General features: G+C 46.3%; 1 protein-coding gene across 4 annotated transcripts in view; it reads left to right on the top strand.

Moving 5' to 3' along the window:
* The window catches only part of TCEA3 (transcription elongation factor A3), a 43,138-nt gene that overhangs the window by 2,210 nt on the left and 20,990 nt on the right, over positions 1 to 19,938 (top strand). For 3 of the 4 annotated variants that reach the window (XM_072827862.1, XM_072827859.1, XM_072827863.1), the window contains exons 2-5: positions 4,414 to 4,476; positions 5,167 to 5,272; positions 5,763 to 5,904; positions 16,529 to 16,591. In XM_072827862.1, the coding sequence (XP_072683963.1) occupies positions 4,456 to 4,476; positions 5,167 to 5,272; positions 5,763 to 5,904; positions 16,529 to 16,591 (332 nt within the window). In that variant the 5' untranslated portion in view covers positions 4,414 to 4,455. The remainder of the gene's footprint in view (positions 1 to 4,413; positions 4,477 to 5,166; positions 5,273 to 5,762; positions 5,905 to 16,528; positions 16,592 to 19,938) is intronic. The other variant, XM_072827861.1, reaches the window with a different exon arrangement.

Here is a 19,938-nt window from a genome sequence, read left to right on the forward strand (position 1 = left end):
CCTGCCCTCCCCGCCTCACGCCTTTTATGGCCCTACGCTCCCCAGTCTGCTTTCCCTTTCTGGGCCTCAATTTCTTCTTCTGTGAAATGGGAAGAGGAAACTGTATGTCTTGGGAATGGATTCCTGTGGAACTACCCAGAAGTCTCTCCAGGAAAGAGGCAGGTCTGGCCGCAGGGTCTCTGTAGCACAGAGCTCCTCTGCAGCCACGTCTGCGCCTGGGCTCTTGGCAGCATCTGGGTGGGCACAGAGCTCTGGGCCTGTGGCCGAGAGAGGTGGGGCCTGCTCTGGGAGCAAATGTGGGCCCGCCCAGCAGTGGTTAGGGAGAGGAGGACACACTTCCTGTAATAAGACGGATCCTCCACGTTGCAGCTCAAGCCTGGGACTCGCTTCCAATTGCTGAAGTCCCAGCAACTTGCTTAGGGCTTTTGTCAGATGCTGTGAGTGTACAACTGAAGCAGCTTCAGACATACAGCCAAACACCAACAGCCACAGCTACACATACACATAATTACACACAACAAACACGGCTAGGCACACACAGCCACGCACAGCAATAGCCAGACAAGCATCTATACACAGAACTGGACGTGAGACATGGCCACTGGTGCTAATGTGACAGACGCACTGACCATTATACTTCCAGGAAGACACACACGTGAGTGCACAGCACAGCCACCCCCATACATGCAAAGCTACAGATTTAGCAAACAGTCATACTTACACATTCAAGGATTTTAACACGGGCATCATCGCACAGAGATGGACACACTGCTTGGAGCTGCATATACACAGCTCCACACATACCAAAGGTACTGCTGGCTGCACATCCCATCCCTGTATACAGGTAGACACACCTGGCAACTCTTGCACCTGGCTTTGTAAGCCCAGCTCCAACCCGGCTCATGGCTGTTCTTTTCCAACATGACCCAGTTGTACAGTGTGACATACAGAGACACACACCCAGTGGTGAGCTGCAACCAGCATAATATCCATTGTTGATTTTTCAGGAATTTTGCAAGCTGGTTGTTAAATACAGCCATTATGGTATTTTCTTAATTGACTCTAGTTGACAGCCAATGTTACATTAGTTTCAGGTGTACAACATAGTGATTCACCAAATCTCTATATTATGCAGTGCTCACCACAAGTGTGACTACCACCTGTCACCATACGATGCTGTTAAGATGTCACTGACTACATTCCCTATGTAGAGCCATTTATTTTAAAAATTAAATGATGTGGGGAATCCCTGGGTGGCTCAGCGGTTTGGCGCCTGCCTTTGGCCCAGGGCGCGATCCTGGAGACCCGGGATCGAATCCCACGTCAGGCTCCCGGTGCATGGAGCCTGCTTCTCCCTCTGCCTGTGTCTCTGCCTCTCTCTCTCTCTCTGTGACTATCCTAAATAAATAAATAAAATATTTAAAAAAAAATAAAAAATAAAAAGAGAGAGAAAGATTACTTTCCCTCATGAAAGGTACTTTAAAAAAATTTTAAATGATATGCTTAGAATTAAATAAATTATATATATTTAAGATATTTATTTGACAGAGTGAGAGAGAGAGCGAGCGCAAGCAGGGGGAGCAGCAGGCAAAGGAAGAGACACAGGCTCTCTGCTGAGCAAGGAGCCCGGTGTGGGACTTGATCCCAGGACCCTGGGATCATGACTGAGCCGAAGGCAGACGCTTAACTGACTGAGCCACCCAGGCACCCCTGAATAGTTTTGTTTTATTTTATTTTATTTTATTTTATTTTATTTTATTTTATTTTATTTTATTTTATTTTATTTTATTTTATTTTATTTTATTTTATTTTTATGAATAGTTTATTTTAAAAACAAAGGTACTGGGTGTCTGGGTGGCTCAGTTGGTAGAGTGTCAGACTCTTGGTTTCTGCTCAGGTCATGATCTCAGGGTCGTGAGATAGAGCCCCACATCAGGCTCCACTCAGCTTGGAGTCTACTTGAGATTCTCTGCTTCTCCCTCTGCCCCTCTCCATGCTCCTGCACACATGCCTGCACGTGCACTCTCTCTCTCTCAAATATAAAATAAAATCTTAAAAAAAAAACAAAGGTAATAAACACTCCAAAGTCATCACTGCTAGTTATTTTACTACATTTCACTACCGTCTATGGTCTAGAGCTGATTTACTTCTATTACATCAATAGGGTGGAAATAGGGTTTAATGGTGTGGTACTGTACATCTCTCCCCAGTACCTCCTTTAATTCAGTGACATGTTGGTAGCCAGAAATTGGCCATGGGAGGATTGTTTACACTATAGATACTGACAAACATTACAAACCAGGCGGCTTTTCTTTTTTTTTTTTTTTAAAGATTTTATTTATTTATTCATGAGAGACCCAGAGAGAGAGAGAGAGGCAGAGACACAGGCAGAGGGAGAAGCAGGCCCCATGCAGGGAGCCTGATGCGGGACTCCATCCTGGGTCCCCAGGATCACCTGCTGGGTTGAAGGCAGGCGCTAAACCACTGAGCCACCTAGGGATCCCAAGGCGGCTTTTTTGTTTGAGAGCTGGGTGTTAAACGTTGAGCAACATGCCCCTGCTCTGACTCATGCTGCTACTCCGTGGTTGCACGTGTCTAAATAGCTGTATGTCCATACCTACACAGTTTGTATAGTGGTTAGAGCCATAGGGCCTGAGCTCAAATCCCAGCTCCATGCCTCGTAACTCTGGGCAAATTATTTAACCTCCTTATTTCTTGGGTTGCGGGTCTGTGAAAATGGGCTAATAACTCGGTAAGGATGGGAGTAGTAATAGCGTCTACCTGGCAGGGCAGGGCCAGTGTGAGAGTGAGAGCAACTAATGCAGGTGAAATACTTAGAGCAGGGCCCACCCAGCACAGAGTGAGCCTTGAATCTAGTGGGGCATGTAGAGTTGTGTGTCCACAGGTGTGTGTGTGGGCACGCACATCCACAGGTCACGCCTCCGAAAACACACTGCAAACCCAAGTTCCCAGGGAGGCTGAGGGCTTGCGGAGGGCAACCCTTGGGATATGGTCCTGGCACAGAAGACTGGCGGGGCAGGGAGCTGGCAGCTGGAACCACACAATGAGACCAGGGCAAGGGTCATGCCGGACACAGTCAGCTGGTGCTCCCCAGGGAACTGGTCTCAGGACAGGAGGCAGGGCTGGCCTCTAGAAAGTGGGTGGAGGAAGGAGAAGGCTGAAATGGGGTAGGGATTGCTCAGGGCCTGGCAGCCAGCAGATTTGCAGATCTGAGGTTCCTTTCTTCCCTTCCCACTCTCCCTTCCCGTCTCTGCTTTCTGCTTGAGTCACTCACTCAGGGAGCACTGAGCTGTGTGCTGAACCCTGAGGTTTCAGAGAGTAAAACAGCCCTCTTTACTCAAAAGAAATGAAAGTGTGTGTCTGCACAAGGACTTGTGCGTAAATGTTCCTAGCAGGTTCATTTGTGGTAGGCCCAACTGGAAACTACCCCAGAGCCCTACTGACAGGTGAATGCAGTATATCTCTATAATGGAAAACAACTCGGTAATAAAAAGAATTATAAGTAAGTAAGTAAAATAATAAATAGAATTATTGATCTACTCATCAACATAGATGAATCTCAATTACGCAGAGTGAAGGAAGCCAGATGAGAAAGGCCATCACAGTACTGTTTAAATAAAATCCTTTAAGGGACACCTGGGTGGCTCAGTTAGTTAAGCGTCTTCCTTTGGCTCAGGTTGTGATCTCAGGGTCCTGGAGCCTGCTTCTCCTCCTTCTCCCTCTGTCAAAGAGATAAATAAAATCTTTATATCCTTTAAAACGCAAGTGCATCTACAATGACAACTGAATAGGGTGGCCTGGGCCTGGGGTTCGGGTGCAGGGAGGGAGGGGTTACAAGGCGGCACAAGGAAACTTTTGGGGATGACAACTATGTTCTTTCCTTGATTGTGATGATGGTTTCATGGGTGTATACAAACCTCAAACGTGCAGTCTATTGCATGTCAGTTATATCTCAGTAAAGCTATTTTTTTTAAAAAAGGCACGATCCTCACAGTTGGGAAGCAGACACAGACACAAAAGCAATATCCAGAAACCATGAAGTAATTAATTTTAGAGAGAAGAGATGGGGAGAAGGGACAGTAGAAGGGACAGCAGAACTGTGGCCGGGTCAGGATGGGTGGTTAGAGCTGGGTGCCGACTCAGAGGGGTGTGAGGCCAGCTGGGTGGTGGGAGATGAAGTTAGGGAGCTGGTCTGGGGGCAGAACCTTTCCCCTCTCTCTCTCCCTCTTTCTGTCCCTTGCCTGTCCTTCGACCACTTATCTACCTGTATCCCGTAGCTGAGCAGTCTCCCCTTACCTCCTGTACCCCTCTTTCCTGCCAACACCACACAGTGTAGGAAGGGGCCTGGGACAGAGTCTATGGCCTCCGTCCTCACCTTGTGGCCTCCCACAGGAAGGGGCCCTTGGCCTGCTGAAGAAGCTGAACAGCTGTCAGATGTCCATCCAGCTACTCCAGGTGGGGCAGGAGTGGGGACCCTCGGGGGGCTGTGCCTGAGGGTTGGGGAAGAGGAAGGCCTGGGGTGGGGGAGACCCCCAAAGGTGGGGTCTAAGGTTTCTGAGGGGAGGGCCTGGGCACAGGAGGTCTAACACTCTGAGGGTGGAGACCGAGGCCCTTAGATTGGGAATGCCCGTGAGAAGGATTGATTTGCTTTCCTTGATACCCCAATACCTCAGCCCTGGGCCTATGGGATCCAAGAGGCCGGTGATCCAGGGAGAAGGAAAAGTCGCCCACTTTCAGACCCTCCCTGTGTTGCCCACACTGCCCAAGCATTCCCCAAAGTTCTTGGCCCTGAGAAAATCAGCACAGACCCAAGCTGTAGTAGCCAGAGCTGTGTCTTAAGTTGAAACTTGAACTCAGAGACACCAGGAGGTGGAAGTGGGGAGGGGTCCTCAGCAGCAGCCAAATCCACCACGGCCTCAGCTTCTCCCCCACGCTGGGTGGTCCACCAGTGCTGGGACCGGGCAGGTCAGAGCCTTAGGTACGGGACTGGGGTTGTTACATCAGCCAGGGCTCAGGGGAGGCTGGGGTTCTGGAGAGGCCGGGGCTGGGGAAAGGGTGTGTTGGGCCAGGGCAGGCCTTGCCAATTAGGGCGGCCAGTCCTGCGTGTCCCTTGTAAAACCAGCCCCTGACCCTCTCACTTTGCAGACAACCAGGATCGGAGTCGCCGTCAATGGGGTCCGCAAGCACTGCTCAGACAAGGAGGTGGTGTCTTTGGCCAAAGTCCTCATCAAAAACTGGAAGCGGCTGCTGGGTAAGAGCGGGGAAGGCCAACTTTGGCTGGGTTTTTCTCCCATTCTGGGTCTGGCTTATATAGCAGGCACTCGGTGTGTGTTTGTTGAATGACTTGATAAATGACAGATGGCCTCTTAAGTGGGGAATGCCAGTGTTTGTCTACACAGTGCACCATTTGTAGACGTGAGTTTTTGGGTACGTGTGCCTATCTATGTATTTCCATGTGCTCGTGTGTTCATATGCGTAGCACATGTCCATATACACACATTTGTATGAATATGGTATGTGGGCAGATGTCTTTCTCTCCCCCTATGTGAGCGTGGATTTGCACACATATGTACATGTTGTGTATGCATCTGTATATAAATGTGTTTGTGTGTGTGTGCAGGTGTGTTGGGGGGTGTGTGCAGCTGTCACTTTGTGCCCTTTGCTTCTCCCTCCCCAAAGCCATGGTTGGTTCTGTTGAGACAGAGCTGAGTTTGGGAACAATGCCATGCTTTCATTTTCAGACTCCCCCGGGCCCCCCAAGGGAGAAAAAGGAGAGGAGAGAGACAAAGCAAAGAAGGAAAAAGGGCTCGACTGTTCCAACTGGAAGCCAGAGACAGGCCTTTCTCCACCAAGGAAGAAACGAGCCGAAGAGCCCAAAGACAGGTATTTTTTTCTGGGATGAAGAGAAGGGGGCCCACACTTGTCATGTCCTCTGCCAGCGTCCCTGTTTATATAACTGGAATTAATCCTCATGTCCTGGGAGGAGGGACTGCTCTCATCTCCTATGTGTGGGGCTCCCTCTGGGGTCTTCTTGGGCTTTATCAGACAGACCCATAAAACCCAGATAGGCCATCCCCGGACTGCCTTCACCGGGAAGGACGCCGGGGCAGGAGGCGCAGCGTGCCAGCAGGGCAGGCCCAGGCATCTCTCATCTGCTCGGGGACCACACAGCCTCCAGAGCTACTCTCAGGCCCACCCAGGTGCAGGTAATGAGGCCACAGTGGAGGGGGGATCCCCTTAACTTAGAAGTCGAAGCTGCCAGGATCCCAGCAGGATTCACTGTACTCAGGGCAGCCCCCAAAATTTATGTTTTTCCACTAATTATTTATATTTCATTCAGAGCCCTTCCTGTCTAGACATAATTTACCAATCAGGGCTCATTTGCCATAAGCAATGTTGCCTGGTAACGCAGCTGACATCGCACCCTTGTCAGGGTTCCAGGTAAATGGGGCTAGGAACTAACTTAACAAAAAAGTAAAGTGTTTTGTTGGCTCTCTATTCAACATTTCCATTTAGTGAGGAGGAAGCCGAAGGTTGGGGAGCAGGGACTTTCCCAAGAACACACAGCTATTATGTGGCCGAGTGGGATCCCATCTTTGTCAGACCCCCAGACCTCTGCTGAGAAGAATAGAATAGTTGTTTGTCTTAACTCTGTGCCCATCCCCCCTTGGCCACCTAGCCAGGGTCTCCCAAACTGCATGACTTCAGATAGACCCAAAAGCCTTATATCCATGATAGTAGATAAAAGCCTTCATTGATGTATAAATCAATCTTACCTGTTCCCTATGTGACTAGAGCACTTAATTCCTCAAGTGGGTGGGAAGGGTCTGCAAGGACAATTGTTCACCTAATGGATAAGAAGGCAGTATTAGATAATACTGAATAGTATTTGATGGCAGATAATAGTAGGTATTATATGGATAATGTCATCTGTGATATATCGACTTTTTAAAAAGATTTTATTTATTTATTCATGAGAGACACACAGAGAGAGACAAAGACATAGGCAAAGGGAGAAGCAGGCTCCCTCTGGGGAGCCCAGTGCAGGACTCGATCCCAGGACCTTGGGATCACCACCAAAGCCGAAGGCAGATGCTCAACCACTGAGCCACCCAGGCATCCCAATATGTCAATATTTTTAATGAACATACTTTTTGACCTAGTATAGTCACTATAAAGAATTCATTTTAGGGTGGTCTGGATAGCTCAGTTGATCAACTCAGGTCATGGTCTCAGGGTCCTGGGATCGAGTTCCGCATCAGACTCCCTGCTCAGCAGGGAATCTGCTTCTCCCTGTACCTCTCCCCCGCTGCTTGTGCTCTCTCTCACGCTTGCTCGCTGTCTCTCTCTCTCTCTTTGTGAAATAAATTTTTAAAAAATCTTTAAAAAAAAGAGTTCATTTTAAGGAATTAACCAGGTTAGAGGCACCCGCTGGCTCAGTTGGAAGAGCTTGCAACTCTTGATCTTAGAGTTGTGAGTTCAAAAAAGGAATTAGCAAGATTAAAGCATAGACTAAATGTTGTATTTGTAACATTTTTCTGCTGGCATTTCTGAAACATTTTTAATCTCTGAACTCTTTTTATTTATTTTTTTTAAATTTTTATTTATTTATGATAGGCACACAGTGAGAGAGAGAGAGAGAGGCAGAGACACAGGCAGAGGGAGAAGCAGGCTCCATGCACCGGGAGCCCGACGTGGATTCGATCCCGGATCTCCAGGATCGTGCCCTGGGCCAAAGGCAGGCGCCAAACCGCTGTGCCACCCAGGGATCCCCGTCTGAACTCTTTTTAAATGAATGTTTATTATAATCCTATACAACAAATATTTTGCAGAAAACGCTTTAGGGAATGATGCTGTAGAAGGAAAGATCTTACCCAGGAGGGAGATATATCTCCATCACGCTACTCCCACTTTGGTCTGTGCAAATAGCTGTGGGGCAAGGATCCTAAATATCCTTCCATGCACAGAATAGTCCTATGCATTGAAAAATCACTTATTATGTTTAAAGAGCCGATAGGGGGCAGCCCTGGTGGCACAGTGGTTTAGCGCCCCCTGGAGCCCGGGGTATGATCCTAGAGACCCGGGATCGAGTCCCACGCCGGCGCCCTGTGTGGAGCCTGCTTCTCCCTCTGCCTATGTCTCTGCCTCTCTCTCGCTCTCTCTGAATGAATAAATAAATAAATCTTGAAAAAAAAAAAGCCGATAGGGCCTCCGTGGAGAGGCAGTGCTAGGTAGAAAAAAATCTAAAGACGTGAGAAAATGTTCACTAAGTATTAAGAAAAGCTGTGTGTGTATGATAGAGTATATACAGTATGATCCCAGTTTTATAAAAATTAAGTAAGTGAAGGGCACCTGGGTGGCTCAGTCAGTAGAGCGTGTGACTCTTGATCTTCGGGTGGTGAGTTCAAGCCCCATGTTGGGTGTAAGGTTTACAAAAAAAAAAAAAAAGTTAAATGAGTTTTATGTATATGTATAGGAAAAAAGATGAGAAGGATATATACCAGGATGGTGATAGTGATTATATCTGAGTGGTAGGACTGAGAAGTTTTTTTCCTTCTTCTTTTTGCAAATTTCTCTCTTATTTTTTCCAATAAATATGTGCTATTTTTTATTAAGTGTTCTTTTTTTAAAGATTTTATTTATTTATTCATAGAGACACACACACACAGAGGCAGAGACACAGGCAGAGGGAGAAGCGGGCTCCATGCAGGGAGCCTGACATGGGACTCAATCCCGGGTCTCCAGGATCATACCCCGGGCTGAAGGCGGCGCTAAACCGCTGCGTCACTGGGGCTGCCCTGTGCTAATTTTTTTTCAAGATTTATTTATTTATTTATGATAGACATAGAGAGAGAGAGAGAGAGAGAGAGGCAGAGACACAGGAGGAGGGAGAAGCAGGCTTCTTGCAGGGAGCCCAATGTGGAACTTGATCCCCTGACCCCAGGATCACACCCTGAGCCAAAGGCAGATGCCTAACCACTTAGCCATCCAGGTGTTCCATGAAACTGTTTTAAAGAAAAATATATCTGTGATTATAATTAGGAAAAGCTTCATATTCTGTCTTCTATGATAAAATTTTAAAATCTGTAGTTTTGGGTTTCTTTTCACAATGATCATTGCTTTTGAAATCAGAACAGATAGGGTTGCCTGGGTGGCTCAGTGGTTGAGTGTCTGCCTTTGGCTCCCAGTGTGATCCTAGGGTCCCGGATGGAGTCCTGCATCAGGCTCTCTATAAAGAGCCTGCCTCTCCCTCTGCCTATGTCTGTGTTTCTCATGAATAAATAAATAAATCTTAAAAAAAATAAATCAGAACAAATAATATTTTAAAAATAAACAAGTAAAGCGATAAAAATCAGTTGTAGAAATAATGGAAAATACAGAGAAAAAGGGAGAAAAATCACCCACATTCTCACCACCCAAAGACAGTCACTCAATATTTTGGTATATGGTCTTTCTTTCTATTTTCTTTGGCTGACTTTCTCTACAGTCATCACCAATTTTATAGTCTTCCTAAAATGGAATACTTGTCAAATGGTTCTGTAATCTTTTTGTTGTTGTTCTGTTCCTTTCATTGTGCTCACTTTGCAATTTTATTCTACTTGGAGAAATCCTGACATCTAACTTTTCATATGGCATGTTTTAATTTTGCAAAGGGGATAGAAGTTTGGCTGGAAGGGAGTTAATGTTTCCTGAATATCACTAGGCCAGCTCTACTAGTGCTTCCCCTGTGTTCATGCTCTGGCTGGTTTGGCCACATCTGGAGCAGGTCTGAGCATCTTGACCAATGAAGAACCAGGATGGAGAGGGTCTTATGAGATAAAATTGAAAAGACTAGAGGGTGGACCATTGGGAGAGGATACCAAATGGGATATGGGACTACCTAGCCTTTAGAATAGGGAGTATAGGCATCTGGGTAAAGGCAACAGCCTGAACACATACATTTCCTTTTGCTCCATCTCTGAATCCCACTAAAGAATAATTAAAGGGATTTTTTTTAAAGGCCTATAAGGATGACACGTATGGGAGATGAGACAATTAGAGAGAAGAAAGCCAAGTTCTGGACTGAACTTGGTCACTTGTTCACAACCTTAACCTCTGAGACTCAGTATTGTGGCCTGAAAAACGGGCATCATTTTCTCAGTTTTTTTTCCTCTTAAAAATAAAATGTTTTATTTGTAATATATCCTAATTATATTTATTGTTTTAATTTAACTATTTTGTATTATATTTATTTTATTATACAGGTAATTACTTGCTCATTATAGGAAGGTTTTTTTTTTTAAGATTTTATTTATTTATTCATGAGAGACACAGAGAGAGAGGCAGAGGGAGAAGCAGGCTCCTCTGAGGGAGCCCAATACAGGACTCCATCCTGGACTCTGGGATCAATCCCTGAGTCGAAGGCAGACGCTCAACGGCTGAGCCACCCAGGTGTCCCTGTAGAAAGTTTTTTTTTTTTTTTTAAGATTTTATTTATTTATTCGAGAAATAGATAGAGAGAGAGGCAGAGACACAGGCAGAGGGAGAAGCAGGCTCCATGCAGGAAGCCTGATGTGGGACTCGATCCCAGGTCTCCAGGATCACGCCCTGGGCTGAAGGTGGCGCTAAACTGCTGGGCCACGGGGGCTACCCCCCCCCCACCCCTAGAAAGTTTTAAAAATAGGAATGCCTGAGTGGCTCAGTGGTTGAGCATCTGCCTTTGGTTGAGTGTGATCGTGGGGTTCAGGATCAAGTCCTGTATGGGGCTCCCCACAGGGAGCCTGTTTCTTCCTCTGCCTATGTCTCTGCCTCTCTCTTTGTGTTTCTCATGAATAAATAAAATATTTTTAAAAAGAAAGTTTTAAAAATACAAATAAAATTTAAAATCCATTGTCCAGAGACAAGCATATATAATAATGTAGAAGTATCCCATGTTGGGATCCCTAGGTGGCGCAGCGGTTTAGCGCCTGTCTTTGGCCCAGGGCGCGATCCTGGAGACCCGGGATCGAATCCCACATCGGGCTCCCGGTGCATGGAGCCTGCTCCTCCCTCTGCCTGTGTCTCTGCCTCTCTCTCTCTCTCTCTCTCTCTGTGTGACTATCATAAATAAATAAAAATTAAAAAAAAAAAAAAGAAGTATCCCATGTTTAAATATATATATATCAAAAAATAAATAAATGAATTATATATATATATATCGTTTATGGGTGCCTGGGTGGCTCAGTTGGTTGAGCATACAACTCGGTTTTGGCTCAAAGCATGATCTCAGGGTTTTGAGATGGAGCCTGGAGTCAGGCTCTATGCTCACTCAGCGCAGAGTCTGCTTGAGATTCTTTCTCTCCCTCTCCCTCTGCTCCTCCCCACTGTGTCCCCCCCCAACACTCATACTCTCTAAATATATATATACATACATACTAAATATATATTTATCATTTATAATGATCATTTATAATTATATATATCTTTCCAGACTTTTTTGCATGCATCACACTACCCATAAAATACTTATTGTGTCCATAAGATGGAACTAGACTCTCTATATTATTTTATAGCTTTTTGCATGCATATATTTATATCAACAGTAAAGCATGTTTACTGTAAAAAGTTTAGAAACTCAAACACAGGTGATCCCTGGATGGCTCAGCAGTTTGGCGCCTGCCTTTGGCCCAGGGTGTGATCCTGGAGTCCCGGATCGAGTCCCACATGGGGCTCCATGCATGGAGCCTGCTTCTCCCTCTGCCTGTATCTCTGCCTCTCTCTCTCTGTGTCTCTCATGAATAAATAAATAAATAAAATCTTAAAAAAAAAAGAAAGAAACTCAAACACAAAAGAAAATAACAGAAATAACCACTGTTAATATTTTGATGTGTACCTTTCTCGTCTTTTTTTTTTTTTTTTTAAGACAGGCCTGATGGGTAGGGGGGAGAGAGAATCTTAAACAGGCTCCGCACCCAGCAAGGAGCCCGACCAAGGGCTCAATTTCATGACCCTGAGACCATGACCTGAGCCGAAATCAAGAGTTGGATCCTTAACTGCCTGAGCCACCCAGGTGCCCCTACATTTAACATCTTGACCGTTCTCCTGGGACATTATACTGTTAATGCTAGTTTACTTTTCTCTGTGAAATGAAGCTCTCACTGAGGCTAAGAAGGGAGTGAGGAGGTTGTCTCTCCACCTTGTAGGGAAAATTAAGTTGGCAGGGGTCTGATTTCAACTATATCGGTGAACTTTTCTTTAAAAAAAAAAGATTTTATTTATTTATTCATGAGAGACACAGAGAGAGAAGCAGAGACAAGGACAGGGAGAAGCAGGCTCCCTGCAGGGAGCCCGATGTGGGACTCGGTCCCAGAACCCCCGGATCACAACCTGAGCCAAAGGGAGATGCTCAACCACTGAGCCACCCAGGTGCCCCCGGTGAACTACTACCATTATTTATTATATAAATACTAACCATATTAGTGACATTTAAAATAAAAACGAGGGCCACCTGCCTGGTTCAGTTGGTGGAGCATGTGACTCTTGGTCTCGGGGTTTTGAGTTCAAGCCCCACGTTGGGTGTAGAGATTACTTAAAATCTTAAAAAAATAAAAATGAAAAAACATTTGTCCACAGTGTGCCACTTCCAACAATGAAATAGCTTTTGGATGTGCTCTTCTCTGCCAGTCCTGATCTACTCATATACATAATTTTTCTATTCCTATAGGCAGAGGGTACAATTATGTCCCTGTTGATCTTCCTGTTGTATTCTAAGCATTTTTTTTCTTGTTCCTAAATCCTTTTCATAATGATCATTTGCAATAACTGCAGAATCTTTCTAGTTTGCTCTAAAAAGGGAAGCAATGAAGAAGGGCCAGAAAATGATGAGTCTCAGGGGTTGAGGCTTATGTTTTCCCTTCTTTCTTCCATTGCAAGAATTCCAGCTTCCTGGGGCACCTGAGTGGCTCAGTCGGTTGAGCATCTGCCTTCAGCTCAGATTATGATCGGGGTCCCTGCTTAGTGGAGAATCACTTTCTCGATCTCCCTCTGCCCCTCCCACCGCTCATGCACTCTCTCTCTCTCTCTCTCTCTCTCTCAAATAAATAAAATCTTTAAAAAAAAAAGAAAAGAAAGAATTCCAGCTTCCCACTCTGGCCTGCACCTGTCCATCCCCATGGGGCATTCGAGGAGGAATCCTGCAGGGGAAGCCCCAGGATCCAGTGAGGGATTGGAGGAGCATGTGAAGAATGCCCTCTCTCTTCCCCTCTCCCTCTTTGCTGCCTCCCTTCTGTGTTGAAGCTGGGGTGAAGGTCTGGAGCCAAAGGAGTCTGGTCCATGGGATAATCAGGGCCAGCCCCTGAAGCTGCCTCACCCACTGTCTCCCACGCCACCTGGAGGGAAACATTGGAAATGTTTCCCGCTGGAAACCCGTGCGGGAACATTGCACAATCCAGAAAACCAGAAATCAGGTGCCTAGCTAGGACTAGTTTTCCACAGAGTGGAAAAACTTCTATGTTCTCAAAACCGCTGGAGGGACAGGAATGTCTTCTTCCCAGCCACCCCCAGGTGACTTTCTTCCCATTTGACAGGGAAGGGAACCCATACTCAGAGAAGACCTGCCCCGGGGGCAGGACCGGGATTGCAACTCATGCCACTATCTCCCTTTCTAGAATACCTGCTATATATGCTTGTATGCCCGAGGGAAAGGAACTGGAAGGAATGACCTCAAACAACGGTTGCCACTGGGGAGCTTCGTTTACCCACTTTTTTAGTTTTTATATTTCTGTATTGTTGGGTTCTGCAGCGTTTGGCAACAAATATATTTTTTTAAGATTTTATTTATTTATTCATAGAGACACAGAGAGGCAGAGACACAGGCAGAGGGAGAAGCAGGCTCCATGCAGAGAGCCTGACGTGGGACTCGATCCAGGGTCTCCAGGATCACGCCCTGGCTGCAGGCAGCGCTAAACCACTGCACCACCGGGGCTGCCCGGCAACAAATATTTAAATGGCACCTACTTTGTGCAAGGCATTCTTGTATTTGCTTGGAATAAGCCAGTGAATATATTAGATTGGATTCTGCAGAAGCAGACCCTGAGACACAGATTCAAGTGCAAGGGGTTTACCTGGGAAGCGATTTCAAGAAATGCAGAGAGAGGAGTGAGGGAGTAAGATGGGAAGCGAAGGGAGCCAGCCCAGGGTGTGTTAGTGGGCTGCTGCTGCTGGGCAGCCAGGCTTCAGTCCTGCTGGGGGACTCTGGGTGACAGTGGAGGACACACCTCACCCCCAGGAGGGCTGAGGACACTGTGGTATTTATCCACCAATTCCTGTGTGTGGGTTGAAGGCCGCTCCCAGGGTCATTAGCTCCAGGGCCCTTCCAGTCCACCAGGCCGCTGGCACAGGCTGGCACGGAGGACTCCCTGGGGCACAGGCCAGGGGAGCTCGTAGCGTGGAGCCCATGGGTCCCAGTGCACTGGGGGAGAGAGTGCCCAAGGGGATGTGGGCTCTGCAGGAACAGTGTCCGCCTGGTGAACAAGCCCCACCGCCGAGCTCTGTGCTTGCAGAATTTACAATGGGAGCTGGTCAGACAAAACACATGATCGGTAAGGCAGTGATGTAGTATGTTGGAGGAGGTGCTGCACCCGGCTTACAAGGAAGCCTGGGCGGGGGAGGGGGGCAGCAGTTAGCTGGCTCATCCCCTGGAACATGCAACTCTTGATCTCAGGGTCATGAGTCCAGTCCCACGTTGGGTGTAAAGATTACTTTAAAAAAAAAAAAAAAAGAAAGAAAGGAAGGAAGGAAGGAAGGAAGGAAGGAAGGAAGGAAGGAAGGAAGGAAGGAAGGAAGAAGGGAGGGAGGGAGGGAAGGAAGGAAGGAAGGAAGGAAGGAAGGAAGGAAGGAAGGAAGGAAGAAAGAAAGAAAGAAAGAAAGAAAGAAAGAAAGAAAGAAAGAAAGAAAGAAAGAAAAACAAGATAGCTTGAGTGAATGAAATGGGGAGTGATGGTTACAATTTACAGACTGATTGGCTACCTGGTGGCTCAATGGTTGAGCATCTGGCTTTGGTTCAGGTCGTGATCCTGGGGTCCTGGGATTGAGTCCCATATTGGGTTCCCCATGGGGAGCCTGCTTCTCCCTCTGTCTATGTCTCTGCCTCTCTCTCTGTGTCTCTCATGAATAAATAAATAAAATCTAAAAAAAAAAACAATTTACAGACAGATTAAATTTATCATAAAGAGAATGTAGCTACATGCATTTTGGAGAATAAAAACAAATTTTCACCTCTGATCCCATACCCTAATATAACCATGGGTGTCCTTCCTTTCTTTCTTTTCTTTTCTTTTCTTTTCTTTTCTTTCTTTCTTTCTTTCTTTCTTTCTTTCTTTCTTTCTTTCTTTCTTTCTTCTTTCTTTCTTTCTTCTTTCTTTCTCTTTCTTTCTTTCTTTCTTTCTTTCTTTCTTTCTTTCTTTCTTCTTTCTTTCTTTCTTTCCTTCCTTCCTTCTTTCTTTCTTTCTTTTTCTTCTCTCTTTTTAAGATTTTTATTTTATTTTTTTAAGCAATCTCTACACCCAATGTGGGGCTCCAACTTACAACCTGAGATCAAGAGTTGTATGCTATAGCCGCTAAACCGGCCAGGCTTCACGGTTTTATTTTCTTTGCATCTTTTTTTCCCTCCTGGGTGTTGGTTTTCTTGTGTGACTTTAGAAACCGTATACATCTAATTTTGTGCCCTATTTCACTTGCCATTTTATCACGGCTCTAGTATCTCCAAGGCCTATGTTCTTCTCTCTGCTTCTCCTAAGTAAGGTGCCTGTCAGGGGAGGCTAAAACTGATCTCCAGCTCCTTGGCTCCTCGTGAGAATAGGCAGTCCCAGGAATGCCAATCTCTGTGGACTCCCGCTAGCAAAGGCCTGCCTGAGAGCAAGGAGTGGGGGAGCCTGCTGAACATTAGATAAAATAATTAGTAATACAAAGTAAAGAAGGCGGGGTGCCTGGCTGGCTCAGTCAGTAGAGCATGTGACTCTTGACCTGGGGGTTTCAAGTTCAAACCCCAGTTTGGGTATAGAGGTTACTTAAAAATAAAAAAAATCTTTACAATAAAAGAAAATTAGTGGGACACCTAGGTGGCTGAGCAGCTGAGCATCTGCCTTCAGCTTAGGGCGTGATCCTGGGGTTCAGGATCAGTTTTGCATTGGGCTCCTTGGAGGGAGCCTGCTTCTCCCTCTGCCTATGTCTCGGTCTCTCTCTCTCTCTCATGAATAAATAAATAAAATCTTTTTTAAAAATTAGTAATACATGGCATAGCTCATGTAATGTATATGGTATGTATTAGGCTTCCTTCCCTTGATTGCTTCATTTGATGGAGGGTATGTGCAGGTGACTAGCCCATGCTACCTGGAGCATCACCCACCTGCAGCTGTGGTCCAGGTGGGCTCCATCATCCTCAGCCCAGCATGCCTGACTCCCAGAAGCTTTCTCTCCAGCCTCTGAGCTCTTTAGCATCAGTACTGGTGCTAGTTTACAAGAGTCTCATCTCCAGTTTCTCTTCTTTCAGGAGAGATTCTGTGGACTCCAAGTCTTCAGCCACGTCCTCTCCAAAAAGGCCATCGATGGAAAGGTAAAAGAAGTCCTGGGCTTCTCCATCCCAGAGGTCCTGTTCAGCACGTGTTCCCCTCTCTGCTTTCATGGGAGAAGCCCTGGGGCAGGGGAAAGAAGGAAGCCTCATTCATTATGTTGCTTCCAAATTCTAGGGACCACATAGTAAGACTGAATGGACTCTGAATCAGAGGTATGGCTCCTTCACTGGGGTGGCTGACCAGTCACTGTTGCCCCATTACTATCTAGGGAACATTTTCAAGGTCAAGTTGAACCCATGAGGAGAGAGGTCTTGAGAGTCTATACCTGGAGTGAGATCTCTGGGTTTAGTTACCTGAAATAGCATAACTTATCAAGTTGTTTATTCATCAAATATTTATTGAGGGGCAGCTATGTGCCAGGAACTGTTCTAGGTGCCAAGGACACAGCAGTGAGCAAAAGAAACATCCCTGTGGTCATGAGGCCTATATTCTAATATGGGGTGTTAGGCAATACATATAATAAATAAATCAGGCAATGATTTATTTTTTATTTTTTATTTTTTTTAAATCCCTAGTCTTTTTTTTTTTTAATTTATTTATTTATGATAGTCACAGAGAGAGAGAGAGGCAGAGACACAGGCAGAGGGAGAAGCAGGCTCCACGCACCGGGAGCCCGACGTGGGACCCGATCCCGGGTCTCCAGGATCGTGCCCTGGGCCAAAGGCAGGTGCCAAACCGCTGCGCCACCCAGGGATCCCCTCAGGCAATGATTTAGAAGGTGACAAGCATTATGGAAAACAAGAGAGCACAGTGAGGGGGGTTGGGAAGGATGGTCATCAGGGCAGTCAGGAGAGCTCTCTTTGAACAAACCCTTCGGGAAGCCTGGGCGGCTCAGCGGTTTAGCACCTGCCTTTGGCCCAGGGCGTGATCCTGGAGTCCCGGGATCAAGTCCTATGTTGGGCTCCCTGCATGGAGCCTGCTTCTCCCTCTGCCTGTGTCTCTGCCTCTCTCTCTGTGTCTCTCATGAATAAATAAATTAAATATTAAAAAAAAAAAAGAAAAAGAACAAACCTTTCAAAGAAATGAAGGAACTAGCCAGGCAGATACCGGGTTCATTCCAAGCCCAGGACCCTAAGTGGCAGGGTCAAGAAGTGATGAGGTGGCCAGGGCTGGAGTGAGGGGGAAAGTTGGAGGATGGACTGGAACGGGAGCCACAAGGTGGGGAATGTATCAGAATGGCTCTGGCTGCTGTGCTGAGCATGGGTTGTCAGGGCTGAGGGCAGGAGCAGAGACCAAGAGCAGAGACCAGCCAGGAGGCTTTTCAAAAGTTCAGGCAAGATATGATGGTGGCTTGGACCAGGGTGGCAGCAGTGCAGGTTGGGGAAGTGACGGACTCTAGAGATAGCTTGAGAGGAGGGGTACAAGAGAATCTGAAGCATCAAGGTGACTCCAAGACTTTTTGCTTGAGGACCTGAAAGGACAGAATGGGGGAAGATTGTTGTGTCAATCAGGCTGCGACAGGAGACGCTGGAGCTCAGGTTTTGGATGTGTTGGGTTTGAGGGGTCTCCTAATCATGCAGGTGGAGAAGTTGAATAGGTTATACCTTATACTTAGGTTATACCAAGCTAGGATTAAAGAAGAACATCTGGGCTAGAAATCTAAGATTCAGACCCATTAGCATGTATCTAGCATTTGAAGTCACAAAACTTGATGAGATCACTAAAGAGAGATTATGACTGAAAGAGGGAATGTGAACTGTGGTCCGGGGGAGATGAGAGGTTAGAGCAGGAGGCAGTGGATTAGAAGTGGATTAAAGCTAATGATTCGTGCCCAGGGACCATATTGGATGGTGGGGTAACCAGGTGTTGGCTTCTAGGAGACTATATGTGGAGGCGCACAGTTATTTTAGTACCAGTAAGGCTACCACTGGATCGAAAAGAAGAGGCACAAAAATTAGGCTGTTTAAGGCTTTCTGAAGATTAAACATCTGAAGATGTTGATGGGGCCTCTGGATTGCTTTGTTCCAAAATGGCTGCTGAGTGCGAGCTGGTGAGTGGAGGCTCCAGGAAGTTCTGCTTGGAGAAGGAGTCTGAGGCCACATCATGCCTCTGAAGAGAAGAGTTCTGTGGTCATTTGGCAATGTCTTCCATGAATGAGGCCTAAGAATGGAAGCTCCAGGGTCATCCTGGTTCTACACCAGTGGTTCTCAATAGGGAGTCATTTAGAAATTTGTGGAGGCATTTTTGGTTGTCATGACTTGGAGGGTATCTTAGTTCAGGCTGCTGTAACAGAATGTGGGCTAGGTGACTTAAACAACAGACATTTATTCCTCACAGTTCTGGAGGATGAAAAGGCCAAGATCAAGGTGTGAGCCCACTCAGTTCCTGATGAGGACCCTATCCCTGGCCTACAGATGGTCACCTTCTCACTGTGTCTGCACAACACACACACTTACAAAGCGAGCTCTGGTCTCTTTTCTTCTTGTAAGGACAGTAATCCCATCATGGGGCCCACCCTCATCTAAACTGAATTACCTCTCAAAGGCCTCACCGCCAAATGCTATCACATTGGAGGTTAGGGCTTCAAAATATGAGTTTATAGAAGACACAAGCATTCAGTCTGCAATGGGAGAGGGGAAGGAGCACAGCAGCATTAAATAGGCAGGGATCAGAGATGCTAAATGTCCTGGAACATGAAGGATATCCCTGCATAATGAAGAATTGTTCTATCCCAAAAGGAAGCTCTGACCACTAGTCCAGTCCTGGGTGTGATGTTATAATAAAAACAGTTCATGTTTGTGTAAGGATTTATACTTCCATACTCCTTTCCTGACTTTGCCTCGTAACCTTGAAGTCTTCTGACTCCCTCCCATAATGCATTCTTTTTCTGAAGGCCAGTCAAGCAGAATATGTTTGTCCTTAGAGCAGCTGTGCCATTTCGTGCTGGTTCTGTATTGGGGTGGGGAATCCAAAGGAATACAAGCATGTCTTGTAACTGCACCTTACCTACCACCCAGACTGTTTCCTGCACTCTCTACCTCTTGATTTCATCTTTCTCTTCCATTTTTCCATCCATCCACCCATCTGTCCATCCATCCATCCGTGCATTTGGTGAGCATGTTCGTTGAGCACCTCCTTGCAAACCTAACATCCTCCAAGGACCAAGGTTATGTGCACACAGTAGGTGACTGGTGGAGACCACAGCAGCCTGGAGGGTACTTGTCTGTCTGAAGGGGGCCGTCACTATCTGGCCCAGGTGTTTGTTGCTTTGGAGAAATGCAGGTCCAGCATGCCATGTCTTCCTATTTTTTAAGGAAAGCTGGACATCTAGATTTTCATATGAAACTTCCAATTTTAAATATTGACAATGTATTCATATTTTCCTAAG

This window comes from Canis lupus, chromosome 5, assembly GCF_048164855.1.
Source record: "Canis lupus baileyi chromosome 5, mCanLup2.hap1, whole genome shotgun sequence".
In the NCBI taxonomy this organism is placed as follows: Eukaryota; Metazoa; Chordata; class Mammalia; order Carnivora; family Canidae; genus Canis; species Canis lupus.